General features: G+C 41.3%; 1 protein-coding gene across 1 annotated transcript; it reads left to right on the top strand.

Annotated features, from left to right (window-relative positions):
* Positions 1-23,515, top strand: FFAR4 (free fatty acid receptor 4). Its single transcript, XM_069753769.1, has 3 exons — positions 1-664; positions 19,548-19,676; positions 20,687-23,515. Exons 1-3 carry the CDS (start codon positions 131-133, stop codon positions 21,077-21,079), a joined length of 1,056 nt encoding a protein of 351 aa, XP_069609870.1. The 5' UTR covers positions 1-130; the 3' UTR covers positions 21,080-23,515.
* The last annotated feature ends 222 nt before the right edge of the window (positions 23,516-23,737 follow it).

Genomic DNA, 23,737 nt, shown 5'->3' with positions numbered 1-23,737 from the left:
ATCACTCCACTGCTGCCTTAGCCATGCCTTGGACATAAGAAGGTCTTCATATCTGAGACCTCCTGACTATCGCTGGATGTAATCGCTCTTAATCATTTTTTTTATTGTGAGTCTTAGTCGCTGATCTATCATGGGTTACATGATTGTATCTTGTCAGTCTGAAGAAATTTGCAACTTCACCTTTTTTAATTTTTTCTCCGAGTTTGACAAGAGCCTGCAGGTGAAGGTTTTGGAGACCATATTCCTCTCCGTGGTGTTCATGTTCTCATGCTTTGTAAATATCAGCGCCATTGTCTTGCTTGTCAGAAAGAAGAAACTGGTAACTGCCAATTGCTTTGTTCTGAACCTCTTTTGTTCGGACTTGCTGTTCATCAGCATGATACCGCTCATTTTGGTCATTCGATGGACGGAGGTTTGGATCTTGGGTGATTTCTTCTGCCACCTGCTTTTTTATGTCATCAGCCTCAGTGGTTGTGTTATCCTCTCCTCCCTGTCTGCAGTGAGTCTGGAGAGGATGATCTGTATCATAAAGCTGTCCCAGGCCACCACCTGTAATGTTAAGGTGGTGGCAGTAGGAATTCTGACCATTTGGGTCTTCTCAGCCATGACGGCCATTCCCATGTGTCTCTTCTTCAATGTAATAACACAGAAGGTGAATAATAGGGTAAGTCACTTTAAGAATGCTTATTCCATTTTTAAAATACAAAATCTTAAAATATTTGACTGTACAAACAAAACTGCATTTAATGGGGTTGAAAGAATGGGACACCGCTCGTTTTCCGACACAGCGCTGATTTTCCTACACAGCGGCCACCGGACTATACCCAGAGTAGCATCCAGCCCCATTTACTTGAATAGAGTTTTGCTTCAGTTTTCCTGGGCAGTGGGATCCTGGAAACAAAGACTTACAGGGACTGCAGCAATTTTATTTTCAGGATTAGTGGGGTTGCAAGAGCTTTGATCCCCACTGATCATAAAGTAATGTATAACCTTGCCATATGCCTTCACAATATGATAGTCATCGTGATCTGCCTTTAATATTGAATGGGTTTGGCATGGCACAAAAACCTGTTTAGTATGAATGCTTGAGTTTTCCTCTATTATCAGGTGGTTTCATTTTTTTATATTTTTTTTTGTTTCCAAAAAGCTTGGCGTCCACAGAGTTGGCTGCCATAATATTGCTTTTAGGAATGCCTGAACGGCAAATCCATCCGAATCTAGCCTAATCCTTGCCACACTTTCATTATGTTGGAATAGGCTATGTTGACAGTTTTTTTGAAGTATTCAAAAAACAAAGATTTTCAAGCTGAAACCGCTTCAGTAATTTTTGTTGGAGTTTTTCATTTTCTGAAGACGTTTTGGTTTTTGTTTTTCTGATGTGTTTTGTGCAGCCTTTTCACTGAAGGGTGCCTAGTTTGGAGCGGATTCCAACAGGATCTTCTTCAAAGAAGTGACATGCATTTTTTGGGGTTTTCAACAGCTCTTCAGGAAAATAAAAATACTAAAAAAAACCTCATACAAATAGCAAAGTGGAATTCCCATAAAAAAGGAATAGGAAGTGTTTTTCCAAGCATCTTTTATAGAGGATTTTTAACAGATTTTAATACAAATCTGTTAAAAAAACCTGTGTGGTTATATCCTTAAATTTCAGGAGCATCCGGTTTTAATATTCCTGTGTTACACCATTCCAAAATAGTTTCCTGCAATATATTTTTGTTTTTATTTGCAATTACCAGTACAGTTGAATATGACAATTTTTTTTTTTTATGTTGAAGGACCTGTTGACAGACGTGAGACATTATTTTGATGTCACTATTTATTTAGGTGACCACCAGATTGTATGATGTGGCTTTGATTTTGGTTCAAATTGTTGTCTTTTCATTACATCTATCTCACATTGACATAATCTGTTTTTGACCTCCATTACTTTGGTAATGTATGGTGGCTTGACTTATTACGAGTTTGTCTCGGTCATGTATGGTGTGGCAGGTTGATCTTCCAACTGATGGACCTGTTACACGTAAATGTAAGGTTCTATTCCACTGGAATCTTAATCACTTGCAGATCAAAACTCAATAATGTTCATTTGTATACCAAACTCCTCATCAGTAGTTTTTGGCATGGCTTTAATGCCTGAGTTATTGAGAGAACTTCAACATTAGTAGACGTGCTGATCTGAGAACATACCTGTTGGTGACACTATGTCCGACTGTTCGATTACTTGCTATGTTCCATTACCCTTCATCAAAAAATAACGTCAAGTATAGGATTCTCTTTGGAAAAGAAGATTCTGCCCTTGTTGCCTTTAGGGATCCTCTTACACTCTCAACACATAATCTTTCCATCTATTTTCATTGACTGTAGCTTCCCACAATTGTTTTATCTGAAATAGATCTGTACTCTCAGGACTTCCATACACTTTTAGACACCCTTGCTAGACTATCCCAAGCAGGTATAGATTGTACCTAGTTGATTCTGCTCCATCCGTCCAATTTCAAGGATCTAGGATAGACATTGCACCAGCATTCACCAGAAAATGAGGCCAACTGAATGTAAGGAAATGTCATTATGCAGCGTAGATTACACATGATCCTGCAATGAAAGGCTCAACAATGGCTCATTTTATGAAGGATGACAAAATGATTGTGGATGGAATTCTTTGGAATTTATGCTGCTCCTGACCTTGTCGCATAAGGACATCTCTCAAGTTAGTTTCTATTGTGCATCTATTTTTTGGTTATAATTTTAGTTTTTCTTATAAATCCATACTCTGAAAGGCGACTTTTTGTTTTCTTCCTATTTATAGCAGTTGTATGCTATAAAGTAGACACGGCATAATGCTTTTAGTTATTTTTGGATTATGCAATGTACACGTTAGATGTCTCCACAATATGCATTATGTGATTTTCCTAAATTTTCTCTGCACTACCCCTTATATTTACTTAGATTTCCGCTGACCATAATCTATTAGCACATTTGTTATGAGGAGCTTGTCTTCTACGTTTGCATTTCGGTAAGATGTCTACTTGCTTGCCCAGACCAAAATGTAAAGAGCTGTTGCCTATATACAAATCTGGTTCCACCATGAGGCAAAAAGACATTTCTATTTGCATATAAGTAAATGTCCCTGACACGCGACAATAATGAACATTTACAAGAAAAATTGATACATTTTTACGTTCCATATCTGTAACGTTTCTCCTTGTTGAGAGTGACAAACTGGCTCTGGCATGCCAATGTAAGGAGGCTTATTCACCATGCGATGCTCATCTGGGAAATTAAATATGGAAATTGTCCCTTCAGAGATCAAGAGGTCTAGAACTCTATAGCGCCATCTGTTGGGAACAGCAATCCTAAAGTCACTATCGACCCTTGCAATATGACTTGGGATAAAACCCAAATCAGAATAGTAATTTGCAGACACGGTGTTTCAGGGTATTGCTCCTCATCAGTGCAAAGTATGAGCTCTGATTAGGCTAGGTGAGAGGCTCTTAACTGAGGTATAAGAGGTAGCGGTTTTCTATGTTGAGCGTGACATACCAGCCCTAGTAGGATTGCTGCTTCCAATGGGTGACGCTATAGAATTTTAGTCCTCTTCCTCTCTGAAGATGAGCATTACATGACGAATAAGTCTCCTCACATTGGCATGCCAGGGCCGGTATGTCACTCTCCACAAGAAGAAACGTTACTAGTGATGAGCGAGTATTCTTGTTGCTCGGGTTTTCCCTAGCACGCTCGGGTGACCTCCAAGTATTTATGACTGCTCGGAGATTTAGTTTTCATCACCGCAGCTGAATGATTTACAGCTACTAGCCAGCTTAAATACATGTGGGGATTCCCTAGCAAACAGGCAACCCCCACATGTACTCAGTCTGGCTAGTAGCTGTAAATCATTCAGATACGTCAACAAAAACTAAATCTCCGAGCAGTCATAAATACTCGGAGATCACCTGAGTGTGCTCGGGAAAACCCGTGCAACGAGTACACTCGCTCATCACTAAACGTTACCCCTTATACCTCAGTCCAGAGCCTCTCATCTAGCCAAATCAGATCATATTCTTTGCACTGCTGAGGGGCAATGCCTTTAAACACTGTCTGCAAACTGAGATTCTGATTTGGCTTTTATCCGAAGTCATATTGCAAGGCCAACAGGTGGCGCTATAGAGTTCTTGTCCTCTTCCTCTCTGAAGAGGCAATTTGCATATTTACGTTCCATATGTGATTTTAGAAGGGGATGTTAAGTCGGCAAGGAATTTTTCCCCTAAGATGGGGCAATTAGGATTTATCTTACGGGAGTTTTGCCTTCCTCTGGATCAACATCTTGATTATATGTTGAACTTTATGGACTTGTTGTGGATAAGTGCAAATAAATGCAACCTCCCCCTGAAAATGTGGCCCCGAAAATCCCTGTTCAGATCTCTCATGCAATGTGTTGTCCCTATACACACCTAAGGAGAGGGCTGTCAGCCTAGCTAAGTGGACAGGGAGAAATCAATGGAGTCTTTCATCTCAGACATTCTATCTTGTCTCCTGCCGAGCTTCCAACTAGTTTTCTCTGAAAGCCACCATAATGCCGGAGCCGGTCTCTGATTCCTGCTGCCCATGTGTCGGGCAGCATGAAGCAGCTGGCAGGTTCCATTTAGGCTGGTGTTGGTGTAATGTTATTGAGATGTTTTTTTCAGTACACAGTCTACTCTAATACCGACTAATCATAATACAAGGAGAGTCTGCTAGACGTGCGCTAGAGTACAGCCGTCACATATGTAAAGTACTTCGCATATTATGTCTACATGGACTGGAAGGACCAAAGATCACAAAGAATACAGGTATATCTTATAGACTGGACTGAGGGCCCTGCTGCACGTAGACTACTAAACTGTCAAAATAGTCAAGCAGATGGATGCATAGAAAGAAATGGACTTTGAAGAGTGTTTACAGGGTAATCAACCACAAACTTTCACAGTAAAATGATGCAGGAAACCGACTGTAGATCGACGTGGTTTGACGAGATGTATGCATGAGAGCCGACCAAGGACCAAACAAATACAGTGTCCGATGAATGCATACGCTCTGCATGGTTCATTGGAGATGACTAATTATTATTTATTTATATACATGATTCCATGGTTCTGTACATGAGAAGGGGTTACATACAAGTTACAGATATCACATACAGTAAACAAACTAACAATGACGGACTGATACAGAGGGGCGAGGACCCTGCCCTTGCGGGCTTACATTCTACAGGATTATGGGGAAGAAAACAGTAGGTTGAGGGTAATAGTAATAGTATTATTCCATAGAAAAACAGTATTCTTGGAATTTACCTGGGCTATCAATTCTTTTAATCCTTTCTTATTAATGAAAATGTTGCCCTTTTTTTGTGTAAACCTGAAATCCTATTAATAACATGGGTTAAGGAAGAAGACGGATCTGATAAGAATAAAATCAGGTCATCTGCATACATACCAGGAGCGGTGACATACAGGAGAAGACCCCTGTGTAACGGTCTATGGGCCCTTTGCAGTCCAATAGCTCTTCATAATGCAAATTACCACCTGTTTTGGAGATGGTTGCGAACCCCCTTACGTCTTAGGTCCCTAGACAGGTTGCACAAATGGTATGTCCACCCCTTATACATACCTAATTTGTAATTATGTTCACCTAGTCTAATGACAGAATAAAGTCTATCTTGTCTAATACAAATATAGCCCCTAAACACAATAAAGGAGACGGGGGCATCACTGCCTCATTCGGAGGCAAAGGGGGAATAATGGGGAGCACATTGTGTTGAGATTAAGCTTAGCGTTGGGCACAAAATACAGTAATGTTATCCAACTAATAATTTGGGGACAGTTGAAGAACTTCCAGAAAAAAAGAGCCACTCCACTAAGCCAAAAGTCTTGGCCGTCATGTATCATTTATTACTTAAACTTTATAAAACAAAGTTATTCTTGGTGCTTTTCGTAATTTTTCCTTGTATATAAAGAGAGAGACAAACAGAGAGCATAAACGGCAAAGACTGTGGGATCAGCCTACACAAAGAGATATGTAGTCTTATAACCAAGGAGACCATAGATATTCATAAAAGCAATTTTTTTCTCCTAATACCATTTGCAATGTTACTTCATATTTCATTTTAGATGCACGGGAGCAGTAAAATTGGTTTCCAAAGCGTCTCCAAGTAACGGGACAGTAAAGGCTTGTTCAGACCATCAGAACTCTGGTTCCCCATTACATGATTGTATAAACATGGAGGCAATCACCCAAAAAACAAATGTTTTTGGATAGTTCATGCCAGCATTAAAATCTTCATTATCAACAGCACATTGCACCACATCAGCAGGAGATGTGCTGCCGATAACAATGATATTCTATGCTCCCCGAACGATCTGCGTATGCAGAATTCTTCTCTAGTCTGGTCTTTTTATGACTTATTATTATTATTATTATTTATTTATATAGCACCATTGATTCCATGGTGCTGTACATGAGAAGGGGTTACATACAAGTTACAAATATCACATACAGTAAACAAACTAACAATGACGGACTGATACAGAGGGGCGAGGACCCTACATTCTACAGGATTATGGGGAAGGAGACAGTAGGTTGAGGGTTGCAACCTACTTATGAATGGTTGCATAGAATCCTTAGTCGATTCTTGATAATCTAGCTTGTATTGATATTCCACCATTTATTTGAATGATCTCCATCTAATGTATGACCTGTGGCAGATCCCCATTATTACCTACGGTTTCTGAAGTCGGACCTCCAGCGATCAGCCAATCCCTCTGTTGACTTTAATTGTAAGAGGGTTTGTCAGAACCAAGACAAGCTCTAGAACGTTGGATTCTACAGATTTAGCCATAATGCAGACCTGATGGATACTGTACAGGGTACCTGAAGTTTATAATTCCTCCTCTACATCACCAATCCACCATTTTCATCGGTTTAATACAGATCCTATGAGATCTTCTCATTGTAGACACCTTTCAACTTTCAATATTGATGGCGTGTAGCCACATCTACAGGATACCCTCCTCCTTCTTCCCCACAATCATTGTAGGTAGGTGAAATTGGGTCTATGTCATATTGCGATTTTGAGATTTGTCAACAAAGATTACATATCATATTTCCCACTTCTTCATCTCTGTACAATAAAAAATGTAAAATGTGATATTATCCATACGTAATTTCTACAAATCACAGATGTTCCAGTAAATATTCTTCGGGCATTTTTGATTGTGCAGTTCCCCTGATTTGAACGGTGAACTTTATGGAATTCCTTAAAGAGTTAAGTTCTGGCGCTCTTGATGCCACTTGGCTTACGAACACGTCCGATATCAGGAAGCAAGACACATTCACTGATACCGACATGCACGAAACTCTATGTCATGGTGCCAAGTCACACACAGCTTGAGGGTTCTCCTTTTCATAACGTCTATTTGCTCAGTAAGAAGTTGCACTCCCAGTACACATACAAGACATATAAATCCATTTACAGGTCCAGAAGCTCTCCGTAATGACTCATGAAAAATGGTTTTACTTTAGCGGTATTTTTCCTCCACATTCGTCACACGGATCTTTAGATTTCACAATTGTAGGCATTGCCCACATGCCGGAATAGCTGGACTGTGTGCAGAGCTCCTGTTGTATCTTTTAATCAGTTCTCTTTTACATAGCATGATAAAATCTTCTATATAAATCAATCAGAAGGTCATCTCACATGGGAAAAGGCCATAAAGAGAAAGAGTGAACACTTCCCTTTTGACATAAATTGTTATATTTTCTTATGTAGACATTAAATTGCCGGTGGACACACAGGGTAGGTGGGTCGGAACGGTGGTAAGTGCAATGGATGGTTCTCTTATGGAAATTCCCCTGAGGAAACATTTATGTCGATGTGTCCATTTCATAACTAAACATCCCAAAAAAGGTGTCCTTTTGGCATGTTGTACAGGATAAAGGTTAAGATTCTCCATATCCAGCATTATTGAAAAGGTATACTTCTTTGGTATATGTTTGGCTGGACCATTTCAGACTTTCGTGGCGAGCGTAATATCAAACATGATGTACACCCAGCCCAAATTTGGGTGCATTTGCATTCTGTGACAACTTGGTAGTAGATTAAATAACCGCTTTATTTTCTTGCTTAGAGTTAAAGGCTTCTGTCCATAGGTTTTTGTTGCCTCATCTGAGAGCAGCATGATGTAGAGGCAGAGATGCTGATGTAAGGGTCTGGCCCGAGGCTGTAGTCATGGCCAAACACCCTGGTACATCAGTGTCTTGGCCTCCCAATACATGAAAACGTCCATTACTTTGTGTACCTGTGGCTTCATTCTCTGCGCCGTCAGGGCCACCTCTGCTTCGCTGCAGGTTCCCATCAGTGGATGCAACAAAGATTGAGACACAGTCCTTTTCAACTTTCAAATCAACCACTTTACTGTAAGCTCTACACAGCACATCCAGACTCTTCACAGCAATTACATCAGAATCAGTATTACAGATTTCCTCTTCTCTCCCTGCACCTTCCTTCCTGTCACATAACACATACCCAGGTCAGACCGTGCCGAACAGGTCCTCAGTGTCCTCCCAGTTCAGCTCTGCCTCGGTTAGGGCTGCCGTAGTCTGTTTCGCCCCAGAAAAAAGAGTTTCCACCTCCGAAGCTAGTTCCCACCTGGCGACTGACCTGCCCTTCAGTATTGTGTTCTGTGATGTCCCAGAGCTGTCCTGCTCCCAGCTCACTGCTTCTGTGTTCTGCCCCAGCCACCGTTTCGCCCCAGTACTGATAACATCTGCCCAAGCTATAAGCTGCCACATTCTAAGGCTACCTGTGCCTGCGTACTGTCTTTCCTTCTTTCTTACTACATTAATACTGCGCTTTCCCTATTTAACAGATCTAGCAAATATATACATTGCATTATATATATATATATATATATATATATATAGTGAACAAGACACGGTAATACACCTGATTATGTAGCAGTACCATAATCTACGAGGTGATAGTACACTTAAATCGTGTAGCAATATCAACACATGTTAACCTATACACATACACTAGTAACATACGACACTGGGACGAGAGGCAAAGGCAATAACATTTTACCATACCCCTTACACTGATTCCAGCGATGTGTCACTTACTGGGCTGCGTGTTGCTTTTTTTTTTTTAAATTCACAGTTTTATCAGCTGTAGATCTACCAGCTCTCTGAATGTTGAGCTCTGTATAGCTGCACCCACACCCCTGATTGGCAGCTTTCTGTGTACACTGTGCATAGACAGAAAGCTGCCAATCAGTGGTGGGGGCAGAGTTAAACAGAGCTCATGAATATGGAGGACTACACGGCAGCAGGTTTACTAGTCCTCTAGTGATAATCTCCTGCTGATAAAATAATGATTTTACCATATCTACTGCAAGCAGCCCATTAGGTGACACATTGCTGAAATTAGGGTCTGTGTCTCTACATCACTTTAAAGCAATTTTCACTTAATAGTCTCAATATAAATTCTAGGCTGTCTAGCCAGTAACTAAACAAATACAGCGTCCCTTGCCATTGGGGTGTAGGCCTACTGCTTGGCACCTTAAAACATAACATTGTCCATGCTAATTATCAGGATGGCTCTCACATGTCAGGATGCCTGTCTGAACAGCTTAGATTTATTTTGTTTCCCAGCAAGTCTAGTTAGACAGCTTGGACCAGGATTGTGTGGATTGAGGGGATGCCCGCTCTTCATTCCTGACACTGGCAACCATGCCATAGTTTGTGTTTTAACACCTACCAATTACAGAAAAAGGCCCCTTTCCCTACTGCACATACTCCCTGGTTGCCTAGCACGTCATTTGTGGATTGTTCGATAAATAGAACATGTCGCATTCTAAGTAAATCTGGCTATAGAACTAATTAAGGCTCGTTAAGGAAGTTTTCACATTATTGAAAGTAGCTACTAGGAGTGGACTACCTGATCTGTTGAAAAAAATTCTAATGAGCCTAATTTTAAAAAAATCTTATTTTTTTTAACCCTAGAGTACACAAATCAACAAAAGTTGCAAAATTTCCAAATTCCACTCTACTGTTGGTGCTGAGATAATTCACATCTTGCTATTTGGCTATTGAGTTTATTTTATTCTGAGATATTAGATGTTTTGTACACGTTGAAAGGACACTCCTATCTGGGAATCTATATCCTGACTTTCCTGTCTTGGAGCCTACAATTCTGCAAAGTTGCTGAAACTTTTAAGGAACATCTGATACTTCATGTTCTATATTGGGGCATCTCTAAAAATACTCCTCCTAGATACTTGGAAATGTCTGACCAGAAATAGAGTCTATCCTCTCTCTGATAGTTAGGTTGTTTCAAAGGTGTCTGGGCAACAACTGATCCCTAAAGAAGGGAATCCTATATTTACCTTAAAATATTTAGCTGTTAGATGACTAATGCTCTCTAAAATCATTCCTAAAGTTCTCACAAAGGAAAAGTTACGGAATTATAAAAATAACTGGATCTATAAAAAAATTGAAAAAAAATTTCAGAACATCTTGATTTATTCAGTATTGACTCTATAACCACCATGAGCAGAAATACACGCACTAACATGATGAAGCTGCTATCCTTGAGGTTATTAATGGTTGTTTGAGGAATGTTCTGCCACCCTGAATGCACTTGGGCAAATCATCAAGATCCGCTGTTGGCAGCTACTCTTGCCATTGCCGACCAATAACATTCCACATGTACTTCATGAGAGGCAAGTTTGGAGACTCTGCAGGTCATTGCAGCACAATAAGGCCATGTAGACGAGAGCAACATGTGGCTTGGCATTGCCTTTTTGAAAATTAGCTGCTAGAAAACTGGAGAAATCGCTGCACCACTGATTCCATGATCTAATCAATGTAACACAAAAATGTTAGTATTCCTGGAATGAGGACTAGAGGGGTCTGACTACCATACATTTAGCCACCCTACATCATAATCCCAGGAGTAGGACTGGTGGGACATTCCCAAATGGAGGCCTCTTCATGGTGTTGTCCACGTGGACTCATCAGATTCGAAGAATGGTGCATAGTGATCTATTCTGTACAGCAAGTGAAATTAGACATCACATACCAAGCCTAAGACTTCAAACAATGTCCACACAAACCATCAGAAGGCGTTTGCATTACACTAGGCTATAAGTCAGATGTCCAGGTAGAGGTGTCCGTTGACCTTATATTGATAATCTCAATGGCTATCATGGTGCAGGGAAAGACGGCAAAGGAGGCTGGAATAGAGGTCTATTCTCTTTAGCGGTAAATCCTGTTTTTGTCTTGAACACAGTGATAGTCAGAGATGGCTCTAGACACCACATGTCACAAATAAGGGAATGTGAAAGTGTCCCAGGAGTCGTTTCTTAGTATGGCAACCTCAGACCGCTTGTTCCCCATGCTACTGTGAGCAGCCTACATGGCCTAAACATGCTACCATGGCCTGCAGTGTCTCCTGACTTCTCTCCCATAGAGCACATCTGGGACGTCATTGGAAGACAATTGCAAAGGGAACTGCTAGCAGCGGATCTTGATCATTTCTGTGCCAAAGCGCATTGAACATGGCAGAATATACCTCAGGCAACCATTAATAATCTAAGTGATAGCAGCCAAAGCTGTAAGTGTGGACATTTCTGCACATGGCCTTCATACTGAATAGCTTTTGATTCTATTTTTTTATCATTTGTATATCAGTAACACGCCTATTGAATCTTCATTGTTCAACCCCCACAACCCCTTTGTTTACCAGACCAATGCCCAAACCCCATAACCTCCCTATCCAACATCACTGAAGGGGGGCTTAATTGTCTCCTCTCCAAATTGCACCTCACCACCTGTGCGCTCGACCCGATCCAACCTCACTGCCACTCTTATCCCATCCCTAACCCACATCTTCAACCTATCACTAACTTCTGGCATCTTCCCTTCTGCATTCAAACATGCCAAAATCATGCCTATCCTTAAAATGCCAACCCTTGATCCAACTGCTGTGTCCAGCTAGCGCCCAATATCGCTGCTCCCATTTGCTTCCAAACTCAGTGGAGCAGCACGTCCACGCTGAACTTTCCTCCCACCTCTCATCTAACTTGCTCTTTGACAATCTACAATCTGGTTTCTGCCTCCATCACTCAACTGAGACAGCCCTGATCAAAATCACTAACGACCTACTTACCGCCAAAGCTAACGGACAATACTCTGTACTCCTCCTCCTAGACCTGTCCTCTGCTTTTGACAAGGTTGACCACTGCCTCCTACTACAGATCCTCTCCTTTGGCATCAAAGACCTCGCCCTATCCTGGATCTCCTCGTACCTTTCCAACCGCACATTCAGCGTCTCCCACTCCCACACTACCTCCTCATCCCACCCTCTCTCTGTTGGAGTTTCCCAAGGCTCTGTTTTAGGACCCCTACTCTTCTCAATCTATACACTTGGACTGGGACAACTCATAAAGTCCCATGGATTCCAGTACCACCTTTATGCTGATGACACTCAGATCTACCTCTCTGGCCCAAACGTCACCTCTCTGCTGTCCAAGATCCTGGAGTGTGTATCAGCCATATCCTCCTTCTTCTCCTCTCGCTTCCTCAAACTCAATGTGGACAAATCTGAACTCATCATCTTTCCTCCATCTCACAGATCTTCCTTACCTGACCTATCTATCGCAATTAACGACATCACGCTTTCCCCCATACCGGAAGTCCGCTGCCTCAGAGTAACCCTTGACCCTGCTCTGTCCTTCAAACCGCACATCCAAGCTCTTTCCACCTTCTGTCGCCTCCAGCTCAAAAATATCTCCAGAATCTGTCTTTTCCTCAACCGTCAATCTACTAAAATGCTTGTGTATGCCCTCATCATCTCCCGCCTTGACAACTGTAACATCCTTTTCTGTGGCCACCCTGCTAACACCCTTGTACCTCTCCAGTCTATCCTTAACTCTGATGCCCGACTAATTCATCTCTCTCCTCGCTACTGCACCGCTTTCCCCTCTGCAAATCTCTTCACTGGCTCCCATTCCCTCAGCGTATCCAGTTCAAATTACTAATACTGACCTACAAAGCCATCCATAACCTGTCTCCTCCATATATCTCTGAACTAATCTCCCGATATCTTCCCTCACGTAATCTTCTGTCCTCCCAAGACCTCCTTCTCTCCTCCACACTTATTCGCTCCTTATCCAATCGCCTCCAAGACTTCTCCCGAATATCCCTCATCCTCTGGAATTCTCTGCCCCAACACATCCGACTATCAACCACATTCGGATCCTTCAGACGGAACCTGAAAACCCATCTCTACAGGAAAGCCTACAGCCTGCAATGACCCCACTGCCGCCTCATCACTACCGGAGATACTGCCTCACCAACACCGGAGCTGCTGCAGCCCTCAACCAATTGTCTCCTTCCCCATAATCCTGTAGAATGTAAGCCCGCAAGGGCAGGGTCCTCGCCCCTGTGTATCAGTCTGTCATTGTTAGTTTGCTTACTGTAAGTGATATCTTTAATTTGTATGATATCTTTAATTTGTATGTCTCATATACAGCACCATGGAATCAATGGTGCTATATAAATAAATCATACCGTAATAATAATAAAAAAATATTGATTCTATGATTTCATAATTCCACAACTTTTCCTTCTTAATGTTGCAATTTCAATGTTGAGGAATGTCATCATTATTCTATGTCTGGGGGAAAAATCTAAATTAGTCATTGACCTAGACCTGGTCTAGACTTCCCTAAAACTAGATACTAAATCACTTTTTAGAGATTCACTTTAGGTTATACATTTATAAGTGTTTTTCTGCTAATCTTTGTTAACAAAGCCTTATGAAGTCCCCATGATTCAATGTGAGAAATGTATCAAGGCATTTTCAACAATGTTTTTCTACAAAAAGTTGGGTAAAAAAAAGCTGCGTGCCATGTTTGCAACGTTTTTGCTATTTAACACCACTCTCAACCATTTTAAAAAGTGGGTGCAATCTGGGCGTCTTTTTGCACTCAGGCCTTAAGGGGCATCATAACAGTACCAGACCCCAATCAGAGGACAACAAAACATTCACTCCTTATCTAGGAACTTTCCAATATTTATGGACACAACTGTTTATCACTCTCCCATAATGACAGCTCTGTGCTGTGAAGAGGCTTGAGTAATCTCGAAAGCTTGCAATTTACCATCTTTTCAGTTAGCCATTAAATGGTATCCGCCACTGAGGACTCTCAATTCTAAATATTTTTTTATCAACTGGCTAACACGGTACAAAGATATATATCTTTCCTGCCGCAAAAAGTCACAAACTCATTCTAGTAGGGGCTGGATTAATAAATAGAAAATCAGCTCTAGACCAAAGTGTTATATCTCATGATCGTTATATCAAGCATTGTATAACATAAATTGGATCAAGTAACAACAACGCAGCCGAAAGCAAAACTATATTCAAAAACAGCCTAAGGGTAAGTTCACACAGGGCGTTTTTGCTGCATTTTTTATGCTAATTTTCAGCTGCTTTTTACAGTACCAGCAAAGCCTATGAGATTTCAGAAATCTCATGCACACACATTGTTTTTTTGTGTGATCAGTATTTTGTGCTTTGCTGCATTTTTTTATAGAGCATATAACTTCTTTCAGCATTTTTTCACCCATTGACTTGAATGGGTGGTGAAAAAAACGCAGGTTTTATTATTTGCTGCTGAAAATTGAAGGACATTAGCATGGACAAAGAGAAAAAAAAAGCGCACCAAAAACGCACCTAAACCTGCGTTTTTAACACAGCTTCTTTCCTGCCAAGAAGATCAGGTTTTGCTGCAGAAAACCAAAAGCAGCAAACACGCCCTGTGTGAACTTACCCTTATAAAGGAATGTATATTTTTTACTAAGAGTCTCTAGAATGCTGGTTGTTATGTACTGAAACATACTTTTTTCTTTGTCTTACTTTTTCTGTATACTGTCATTTTCCTGGAATGAGAGCTTTTATCTTTCATAGTGTGCAGCTTGTTTCCATGGCGCTTGGCCTCCAGATCCTGGCCAATAGTGCACAGTTGTTACATTCCAGGAGTGGAGTTACCACTTGACAGCCCAACCAGCTCTCCCCAGCCCGTTGATTTCTATACAGCAGTTTGCTGCTCATCTTCCTCCCTTCTGAAGAGATGCAGTTATAAATCACCAGCCCTGCAACTTTCATGGCAGGTCTCCTAATCATCACTCTCTGCCGTTGTTCTCTGCTGTGTACTTTTTCAAAAACCCTGTTATCTCTATGAGAAGAAGATACATTTTATAAATTGCAAAATTTGGCGTAAATATATTCCAGTCCCCCCCTACAGTGTTTTTGAATAAGCAGATATTCGGGGCGTGATTTTTGTGCCATTTTGCATTAGGCGTGACTTTTGCACTAAAGAGTTGCAAAAACAATTAAAGATTACAATTTTTACTTTGCATAATATTCATGAACTGCATGTGTCATTTTAATGAATTTGGCTAAAAAAAAGCAAGAACGAATACCTCAACACGAAAAAGAAAAATGCAAATAACGATGGGGGCTTAATTTGAAGAACAGACAATTATCTTTCTTCTTTGTAATGTTCCTATTTAAGATGACTTATAGAAATCTGTATTATTTCTGATCATAATGGACATGTCCGTCTTCTACATCAAATGTTTTTGTACTTTCTCAATTTATTTAAAATGAAAAATTAGGCAAATTTTAAAATATATTGTAAAATTTCGCATGCTTCCTATGGCTTTTTTTTTCACAACTCCTATGTAGACCTTCCATCACAATTTTACACAAGCTCATTAGATGCTTTAATACTAATAATCTGGGCTGTCCATTGCTGCTAATTTATATGTAGATTTCCAGGAATAATAGATATATAGAGTCTAAAAAAGCCCCAGTGGACAGTGTGAAATATTGCAAAATGTCCAATTTTTTTAATACCGATTGTGAAATGGAGAAAAAAAAAATTGCCAAAAACTTTTTAAAAATTAACACAAAAACGTGATTTAAACAATATGTCATTTTCTGATGATAACTTTTCTTTAAATATTCCAAATGTAACTGTGTAATTGTCGGTAAGTATGAGAACACGTTGCTCCAGTGGGTATAGGTAAAGCTTGTACATTAGAGGATTAGGCAGCTCTGGTTCTTTTTAGGATAAGATTTCTCAATCACTTTCAACTTCAAGAAATAAAAATGAGGAATCCAGTACTAGGTACTTTTTGAGAGGAACCGTGAAATGACTCATATCTTATATTTTTGGTAGGTAAATGACATGTCACGAGCTCTGTGGACATTGTGGGTTAATTACCTTAGAGTAAGAAATACAGCCGTAGTCGGCAGTAACCAGAAGTCTCAGTGAGCGCACGGCTCCCGGTAATCAGCCTGCTATTCAGCTCTGGTTTCCTGTAAACTCATTATCGGCTTTGTGATCTCCTCTTGTAGGTCTCCAGGCCCACAGTGACCAGAGGAACATAAACAGAGATAAATATTGGTTTGGTTAGTAGCTTTCACTGACGTTCGATCTTTTGTCACGTCACCAAGAATGAAAACTTTTTCGATCATTTTAGGTTCTAAAAATTAGTTTGAAACCCTTGACTTATGTTTGACTTTCATAAACCAAAAATGGTCAATTAGAAAGAAAGACCCCAAGGTGACCCATATACCGCAACCACTGCTTTGTATGAATACCCCCGTAGCTGATATATGGTGTCTTGGTGTCGTATTCTATTCTTCTCAAGTAGCAATGGTTCTCCCATCTTAGAGATTAGATATTCCTATTCTAGATATTTAGTAGTTACGTCAAGCATGCCCGGAATGGAGAGAGGCATGTGGAGCACCCTAGCCAGGGCCTGGGGGTACTCGGTACCGGGTCTGGTCGACAATAAATGGGTGGTCATGATGGCAGTGACCCGGTCCGTGGCCCTGGGCATCCAAATGAAAGGAAAGGTCTTTAAAGGGGTTTTTAGGAATAGGAAAGTTTGTGACACCACCTGTGGTGTTCGGTCAGGGATGACCGACGCTGCTTAAAGGGGTCCACTGGGGTGATGTTATGACAGCAGGGATGGTATGGCTTCCCACAGGTGAAGCTGGGTCCCCAGGGCTCCCAGTGTAGTAGATAAAGATGATGTAGTAAGAAACAGGACACAAGGTTGCAGTCTCTTTACCTCTTTACTGGTGTAAGGCAGCCACAGTCCAAAGCACCAGATCACAAGTACAGGTAAGGCCGGCTTGAAAGCGACTCAGGAATCCCCCTAGCCAGGTGAGGTTGGAAACCTTGCCTTCTGCGCTGCGTTGTAGTCCCTTGCTGCCTTAGGCCTCACACAAGGTCCTCACATTCTCTCTGTCCCCCTTGTTGGTAGGACACTACCCGCATGGCAGGTAACTCAAGCATTTTTAAAGGGTCTCTCAGGATGACTCTGGGATATATCTGTTACTGTGCCTTCAGGTGTTAATGGTGGACAGGTGACCTGCAATCTCCTGTCCGCGGGTTTCTGCCATGGGGCATAAAGTTACCCCCACAACCTCGGTCTTCCAGCTAAAGGAATTCTGCGCTTCAGCATGGAGGAAGCTCAGTCGCAGCTTCCCTCCAGCTCTTTACTCTCCTTTGCTTCTCTTCCCTATCAAGTCTCCTACAGACTGCTCTGTTTCGCTCTCCTTCCAGGAGGTGCAGATCCACAGGTCTGCACGGCCCCAGCTTTCCTTTCTCCTTCACACTCTCTGCAGACTCTCTCTGCTTCCTCTCTCTTCTCTCTCCTCTCACAATCTGAACTCTTTCCATGTCTCTGACAGACTGACTAACTCCTCCAGACCAGAATATATCTATCTAGGGAAGCTCCCCTGAAACCGGGTTCAGAGCTTCCCTTCTGGCCTGGAGTCAGAACAGTGTTGTATGTGCTGGTTACCTGTTAAAGGGATCCTTCCTAGCTTCCAAGCATGGCATCACTCTCCACGTGAGGAAAGCAATGCCACTGTAATAACCGGTTACCTGGGGTGTTACACAAGAGCAAGCGCAGACACCTCTCCATTCATTATCTACCTGGATGTGGTGCGATGGGTGTCTAGAGATACATGAGACCCACATATATAAGGAAAATGCCATCAACTATTTAAAGGGGTTTTCCAGCTTCATCTTTCTGCACGCCATCTCCGTGCCTACATTAGAAATAATAAAATCAGCCTTTACTCTCCCTTCCTGGGTCCAGTGTTATATCTATTCCTCAGCACTGGTGATTGCTTACCAGTGGCAGCGGTGAAATCACATCAGCAAAGCTACAGCCAATCACTGGACTCACAGCTCTGCCCTGTAGATGGCATGAGCTGCTAAGCCCAGTGATTGGCTGCAGTGCTGTTCACGTGACGTTATCACCACCGCAGGTGGAGCAGTGGAGGGTGAGTACCAGTTCTGAACGTTGAGACCATAAACACTACTTGTGAGTTCTGGAATAGAATATTGCACTATGGTCCAATTTGAATATGGTTGGACCCATAGTAGTCTTTTGGCATCGTATTATTTTTTTTTGCACAACTTAAATAAATAATCCAAACTTGTGCTTCAAGCCTGGTGTCTTGACTATTATTGCTTTCAAATATTTTATGAGTGTAGAAGATGACATGTGAGACCATTAATGGGAACCATTGATTTTAACCATACTTTCAGAAATGACCAATATATGGCCCATTATCTATATCCTTAATTCAGAATGATTTAATATTGGTTCTTAGGAATATATAGTTTCTTGTACTATGTGTTCTTTATGAAAAAAGTTAACCTTATATTAGTCAGACAAGCCCCCATAGTGTTGTTGGGGAGACATCTTGGGTCTTCGACTACTTTCTTGTTCAGAGTCTACAAATGGATGGACAAGACCACTGTTATTCACATTGATTGGTTTATTACAGAAGAGGCAAGGAACCATTTGCAATCTGATCAAGTGTTTGAACAAGGGGAACGAAGGGTATTTTCAGTGCGATACAAGAAAACATTGAATTGCATTTAGACCAACGTTATTATATGGGGGCCGAGCATGTGATATTTTTTTCCTTGGACTGAGCCGGTCTGCGTAAAAAATCACAGGATGCACAAGTTTGATCCAATATTCAGATGGCACTTGGCCATGCAAGTCAATGAGTCCATGGAAACCATGAGACTGACATCTGAGTGCAGTCCGATTTCCACAAACTGACAGAATATGGATGCTATGGAAACAATTTTTTCTCCATCTTCTCATCCAAGCAAATCAGACCACACTACGATCACAATATGATGGGAGTGTGATTTGCATAATTGACTCTCAGGTGAGAGAATGAATAGTCGCCTGCACCTGCCCTAATTGTGCGCGATGTCTATACTTTGCTAACCCCAATTCTTGTAGGATATCTAGAAAAAAGCCATGCTGATAACGGGTTGGCCAACAAACATGTATTCGAGCCTGCCATTATTAGAGAACCTATGTATTTTCATTTGTACAACGTAAAGAGAATAGTACTTGATCGGAAATGCTCTCATATTCTCATTTGTGCCCATCAGGATGTCCGGGTCTGTACTCTTATTTGGCCAACAGTTGGAGAAGAAATTGCATGGGATATTTCATTTATATTTTTGGACTTCTTGATACCAGGATTAAGCATTATTGTCAGCTACACCAAGATCTTCAAGGTAAGGAAATCGTTAATATTTTGGTTCATAACTACTTTTGGAAATCTAAAGATGTAAAGCTTACACATAAATGCTATCAGAGTGGGAAATTTTTGGGACAGCCTATTAACTAGTGTACGTTTTAGAGCTGCAGGAGATGTTCTCTATACAGTAGATTACAAAGCACTTAAAGAGAATCTGTCAACAAGATTCCACACCACAAACTATTTATATGTGCATATGGCACTTTCAAAGACAAGTCCAGCAATAACTTTACCCGGCCAGGCCATTCCTCCATTACTGAGAAATCAGCTTCTGAATTGATAAGGTTGAAGACCTAATTGTAATTCTGAAGCCTCGGTCACTCCGGCTGTACTCCCCAACCAGTGCTATCTCCTCCTGCTTTACTGACAGCTCCATTGCTTGAAGTCAGCATAGAGGTTGTGCACAATTTGTATAATCACCCTATCTGGTGTCCTTCCTTTGCCTCCACTAACACCAGCGTTCTGGTTCTCCTGCAGTCAAGATGACCAACACAGTCAAGAAGGGAGGACAGTGGTAAGCCTGAACCTTACCTCCTCTATCTTTCCTGTGCTATGGAGGCAAAATTTAGACTCATCTGCTCCATAAGCCATTGCGGTGGCCATCGTGAAGGCAGGAGGACTGAAATGCCAGTCTCTGTTGAAGGAAGCTGCAGGAGGCAAAAGGAGGTAAAATGACAAATGTATAGTCACTTTTCTGCGTCAAGCTGTTGGAGTAAAGGGGTTGGCCACTGCTTGGACAGCCCCATCTCAATCCCTATGTTTCTCCCAAGAAAAATAATAATCCCTATACTCAACTGCTGTGTCGGTGCCATTCCTGGTGTGTTGGCACTGGCTCTTCCGGGGATCGCGTGACATTGTTGTGTCACACTATCCCTGTGGCCAATGATCATGGGATGAATTAAAAGGTGAAAGGACGCTCATATTGCCATGGTACTGTATACATTTATATTACAATTAAATTGATAAATTTTGTATTTTTTTTTGAAGATCACAAAGGAAATCAGGGAGCGGATGATCAGCAGTACGGCTTATTCTGAAGTCCACCAGTACCGCGTGTCTCAGCGAGACTACAGACTGTTCAGAACCCTCTTCACTCTTATGATCTCTTTTTTTATCATGTGGACGCCCGTGTTTATAATTGTCCTTTTGCTTCTTGTTCATAACCTAACAAAGAAGTTCATCTTATCGGAGACGGTTTTCTTCTGGATTCTGCTGTTTACATTTTGCAATTCAATAGTAAATCCAGTTCTGTACAACATCAATTTACTCAAACAGAAGTGGTGGAAGGTCCTATTTTGCGGAAACCCTGAGGACAATGTGGACACAGAGACCACAAATAAACGGAATGGCAACCAAAATGTTACATCGGATAGCAAATAAATGTCTTGCAGAACAGTACTCCTGAAAATAAGAATATTGCAGCCCATTGCTGCTCTTAAGTTTCATGAGTTTTCTTAGTTCTAGGCTCAGATGGATATGATTGCAAAACAGGACTCTCTCCCCCAAATGTTACAATGCTGGCAAATTACCCTTGAGGATTGAGCAACCTTATAGTCTCTGACCATAGAGTAGTCATCGTTGTTCATATACTTTAGGCTGCACTTCATGTTTTGCTGCCTGTGCTAAGATGTTTCAGGTAGCATATTCTTCTTCAGGTCAAAAACATCTACTCTTTGGGTGTTCTTAAAAACTTTACTTTCTGTATCTTAATGTTGCACTGCTCTCCTGTTTGATGTGCTGACTGATGCATGTTGGTCTACTCATTTTCTGCCATTCTACACCATTTTCTCCATGGACCGGCAAGGATTGCAAGCAGAAGAATGTTATTTTTGAAAAAACTGCACTTTCAAATGAACAATTATATCAAGAAGTCTTAGACGATGTTTGCATAGAACCACTTAAAAAATGCATGGAAAACTCGTATTCATTTCTATTGGGAATCCACTTGGCTGTTCTTCTAAGTAGCTTTCTTATAAGTGGTTTTGTAACGCCTGGTAAAAAAAAAGAGCATTTCCCTTGGCAAGGAATCTTGAAGGAAACGTCTGCAAACTAGGCACTGTCCAATCAAAAACTGCAACAAACACTTCCAAAACTCTTGCAGAATAGAAAAGCTCATACTCAAACTTCCCAAAATGAATAATTTCCTGAAGTGGTTTCCATTTGAAAAATTTGTGGTTTTTGAATGTCTCAAAAATTTCATAACCATAAGAGGTTGATACACATTAGATTAATTTTGGATTACCATCTAATTATTGTGGAGGTGTCCTGGCTTTTTACTTGGCAGTTTTTAAGTGAGAAAATAATTGGATATGTTTAATTTTAACATTATCGTTCCTTTTATTCCCAGAGAAAAAAGCTAGTACCAGAGATATCTTGCCTAGGCTAACTCCTCCCTCCCCAATGAGAACACGTGCATGCTCAATCAAACTGATCATGTATGTGTATTGTGGGGGAAGGAGGGTTACAAAGGAATATCTTTCTGCTGCCGCCTCACCAACCACCTGAGCTGCCACCTCACCACCTCCAGAGCTGCCGCCTTACCACCACCCGAGCTGCCGCCTCATCACCACCAGTGTTGCAGCACCCCCGACCTCCTGTCTCTTCCCCATTATCCCGTAGAATATAAGTCCGCAAGGACAGGGTCCTCTCCCCTCTGTACCAGTCTGTGATGGTAAATTTATTTACTGTTAACGATATCTATAACCCTGTATGTAACCCCTTTTCTCATGTACAGCACCAAAGATGGGCCAAAGGACATTTAACTATGAGTTGTGTGGTTGTCCAGGATCGGCACAAAAGTCTGCAGTCATTCTATGTGACTGCAGACTTGTGAAATATAACAGGGCAGCCCCGTGCGCGATGACACGATTCTCCGGCTCTGGTGAAGATACTGGCTGGCTAAGTGATCGCTAGTATGTAATATGCATACTTCTGGCCACATTCTGACTAGACATGCGAGGCTTCGTTCAAATCACTATACTGAGTGAGGCCACACTCACCTAGTTGGAATGTGTCCTGGGGTATGCATATCATTGAATAGTGGTCACATGACTACCTGCTCCCGGCATTGGAGAATCCTGATAGTGTGCACCATTCGCGCTGACGGGATTTCACAAATCTGCAGTCACATAGCGTAATTGCCGACTTTTGGGCCAAACCTGGATAACCCTTTTATAGTTTTATAGTTGTTGTGATTGATCAGGTTTGCATTGTATCACCATGAAAATCTCATAAGTGTGATTAGTGCGTCAGAACTGAGACCCTCATGGGTTCTTCCTACTTCGAGTTTATTTCCAATAATGTTTTACTGTTGTGAACATGCGGTCACTTGTGCAGGACCACTGACTGTTTCCATTCCAAGACAAAAACTGCCAGCCCACCAGTCTCCTTGGTGTCACTTAAAGGCGTATCGCAAAGCCCCAATGAACAATCTGTAACAGGGCCCCATCTGTTCATTCATTTATGTTCTAAAGTGATCTTTGGGACCCTTCAGGCACCAGAGTCGGGCTACAAAGGCTTCATCTGCGTGCAATTCACTATGCCTTGAATACCCGGTATCTCTCTTATCCTTCTTTTTCTATGTTACACAACAATTCCAAATTCAATTATCATCTAGTATACTGTGATTCTGCGACACGGGTCAGCGTGATCACCGGCGGTGTCTGACGTTATGTCCTAGCTGTTGCACTGTTGTTACTATAATATATACGTCTACAGGTTTACATTCCTCTTGACCAAATATAAGAAACGTGTACAATATGGAACATTTTAGGTTACAAAAAATAAAAAAAAAAAACTTTACATTTTGGAAAGTTATTTCTGCTTCCAATACTTTTGTCCATATAGTTTACATATCCCCGAATATTCTTGTTTCTTGCCAGGCTTGAGCTATCAGTTCTGCATTTGGTAGCGGTACATAAATCTTAGGGGTTTGGTTTTTGGAATGAATCATGTAGATTCCACAAAGTAAGTATTTTCCACATTGGAAACCTGAATCTGCCAGCTCCTTATGAATTTATTTTGGTCTGAGAACTTTAC

The sequence above is a fragment of the Ranitomeya imitator genome, chromosome 2, assembly GCF_032444005.1.
Source record: "Ranitomeya imitator isolate aRanImi1 chromosome 2, aRanImi1.pri, whole genome shotgun sequence".
Lineage (NCBI taxonomy): Eukaryota > Metazoa > Chordata > Amphibia > Anura > Dendrobatidae > Ranitomeya > Ranitomeya imitator.
The sequence above is the reverse complement of the archived record's forward strand: the minus strand, read 5'-3'. Positions and strand labels throughout refer to the sequence as shown.

Excerpts from the sequence above, each read along its gene's own strand:
- FFAR4 (XM_069753769.1), top strand. The coding sequence starts at position 131 with ATGGGTTACATGATTGTATCTTGTCAGTCTGAAGAAATTTGCAACTTC. Across the intron at positions 665-19,547 it reads CACAGAAGGTGAATAATAGG|GATGTCCGGGTCTGTACTCT; the intron begins GTAAGTCACTTT and ends TGTGCCCATCAG. Across the intron at positions 19,677-20,686 it reads GCTACACCAAGATCTTCAAG|ATCACAAAGGAAATCAGGGA; the intron begins GTAAGGAAATCG and ends TTTTTTTTGAAG.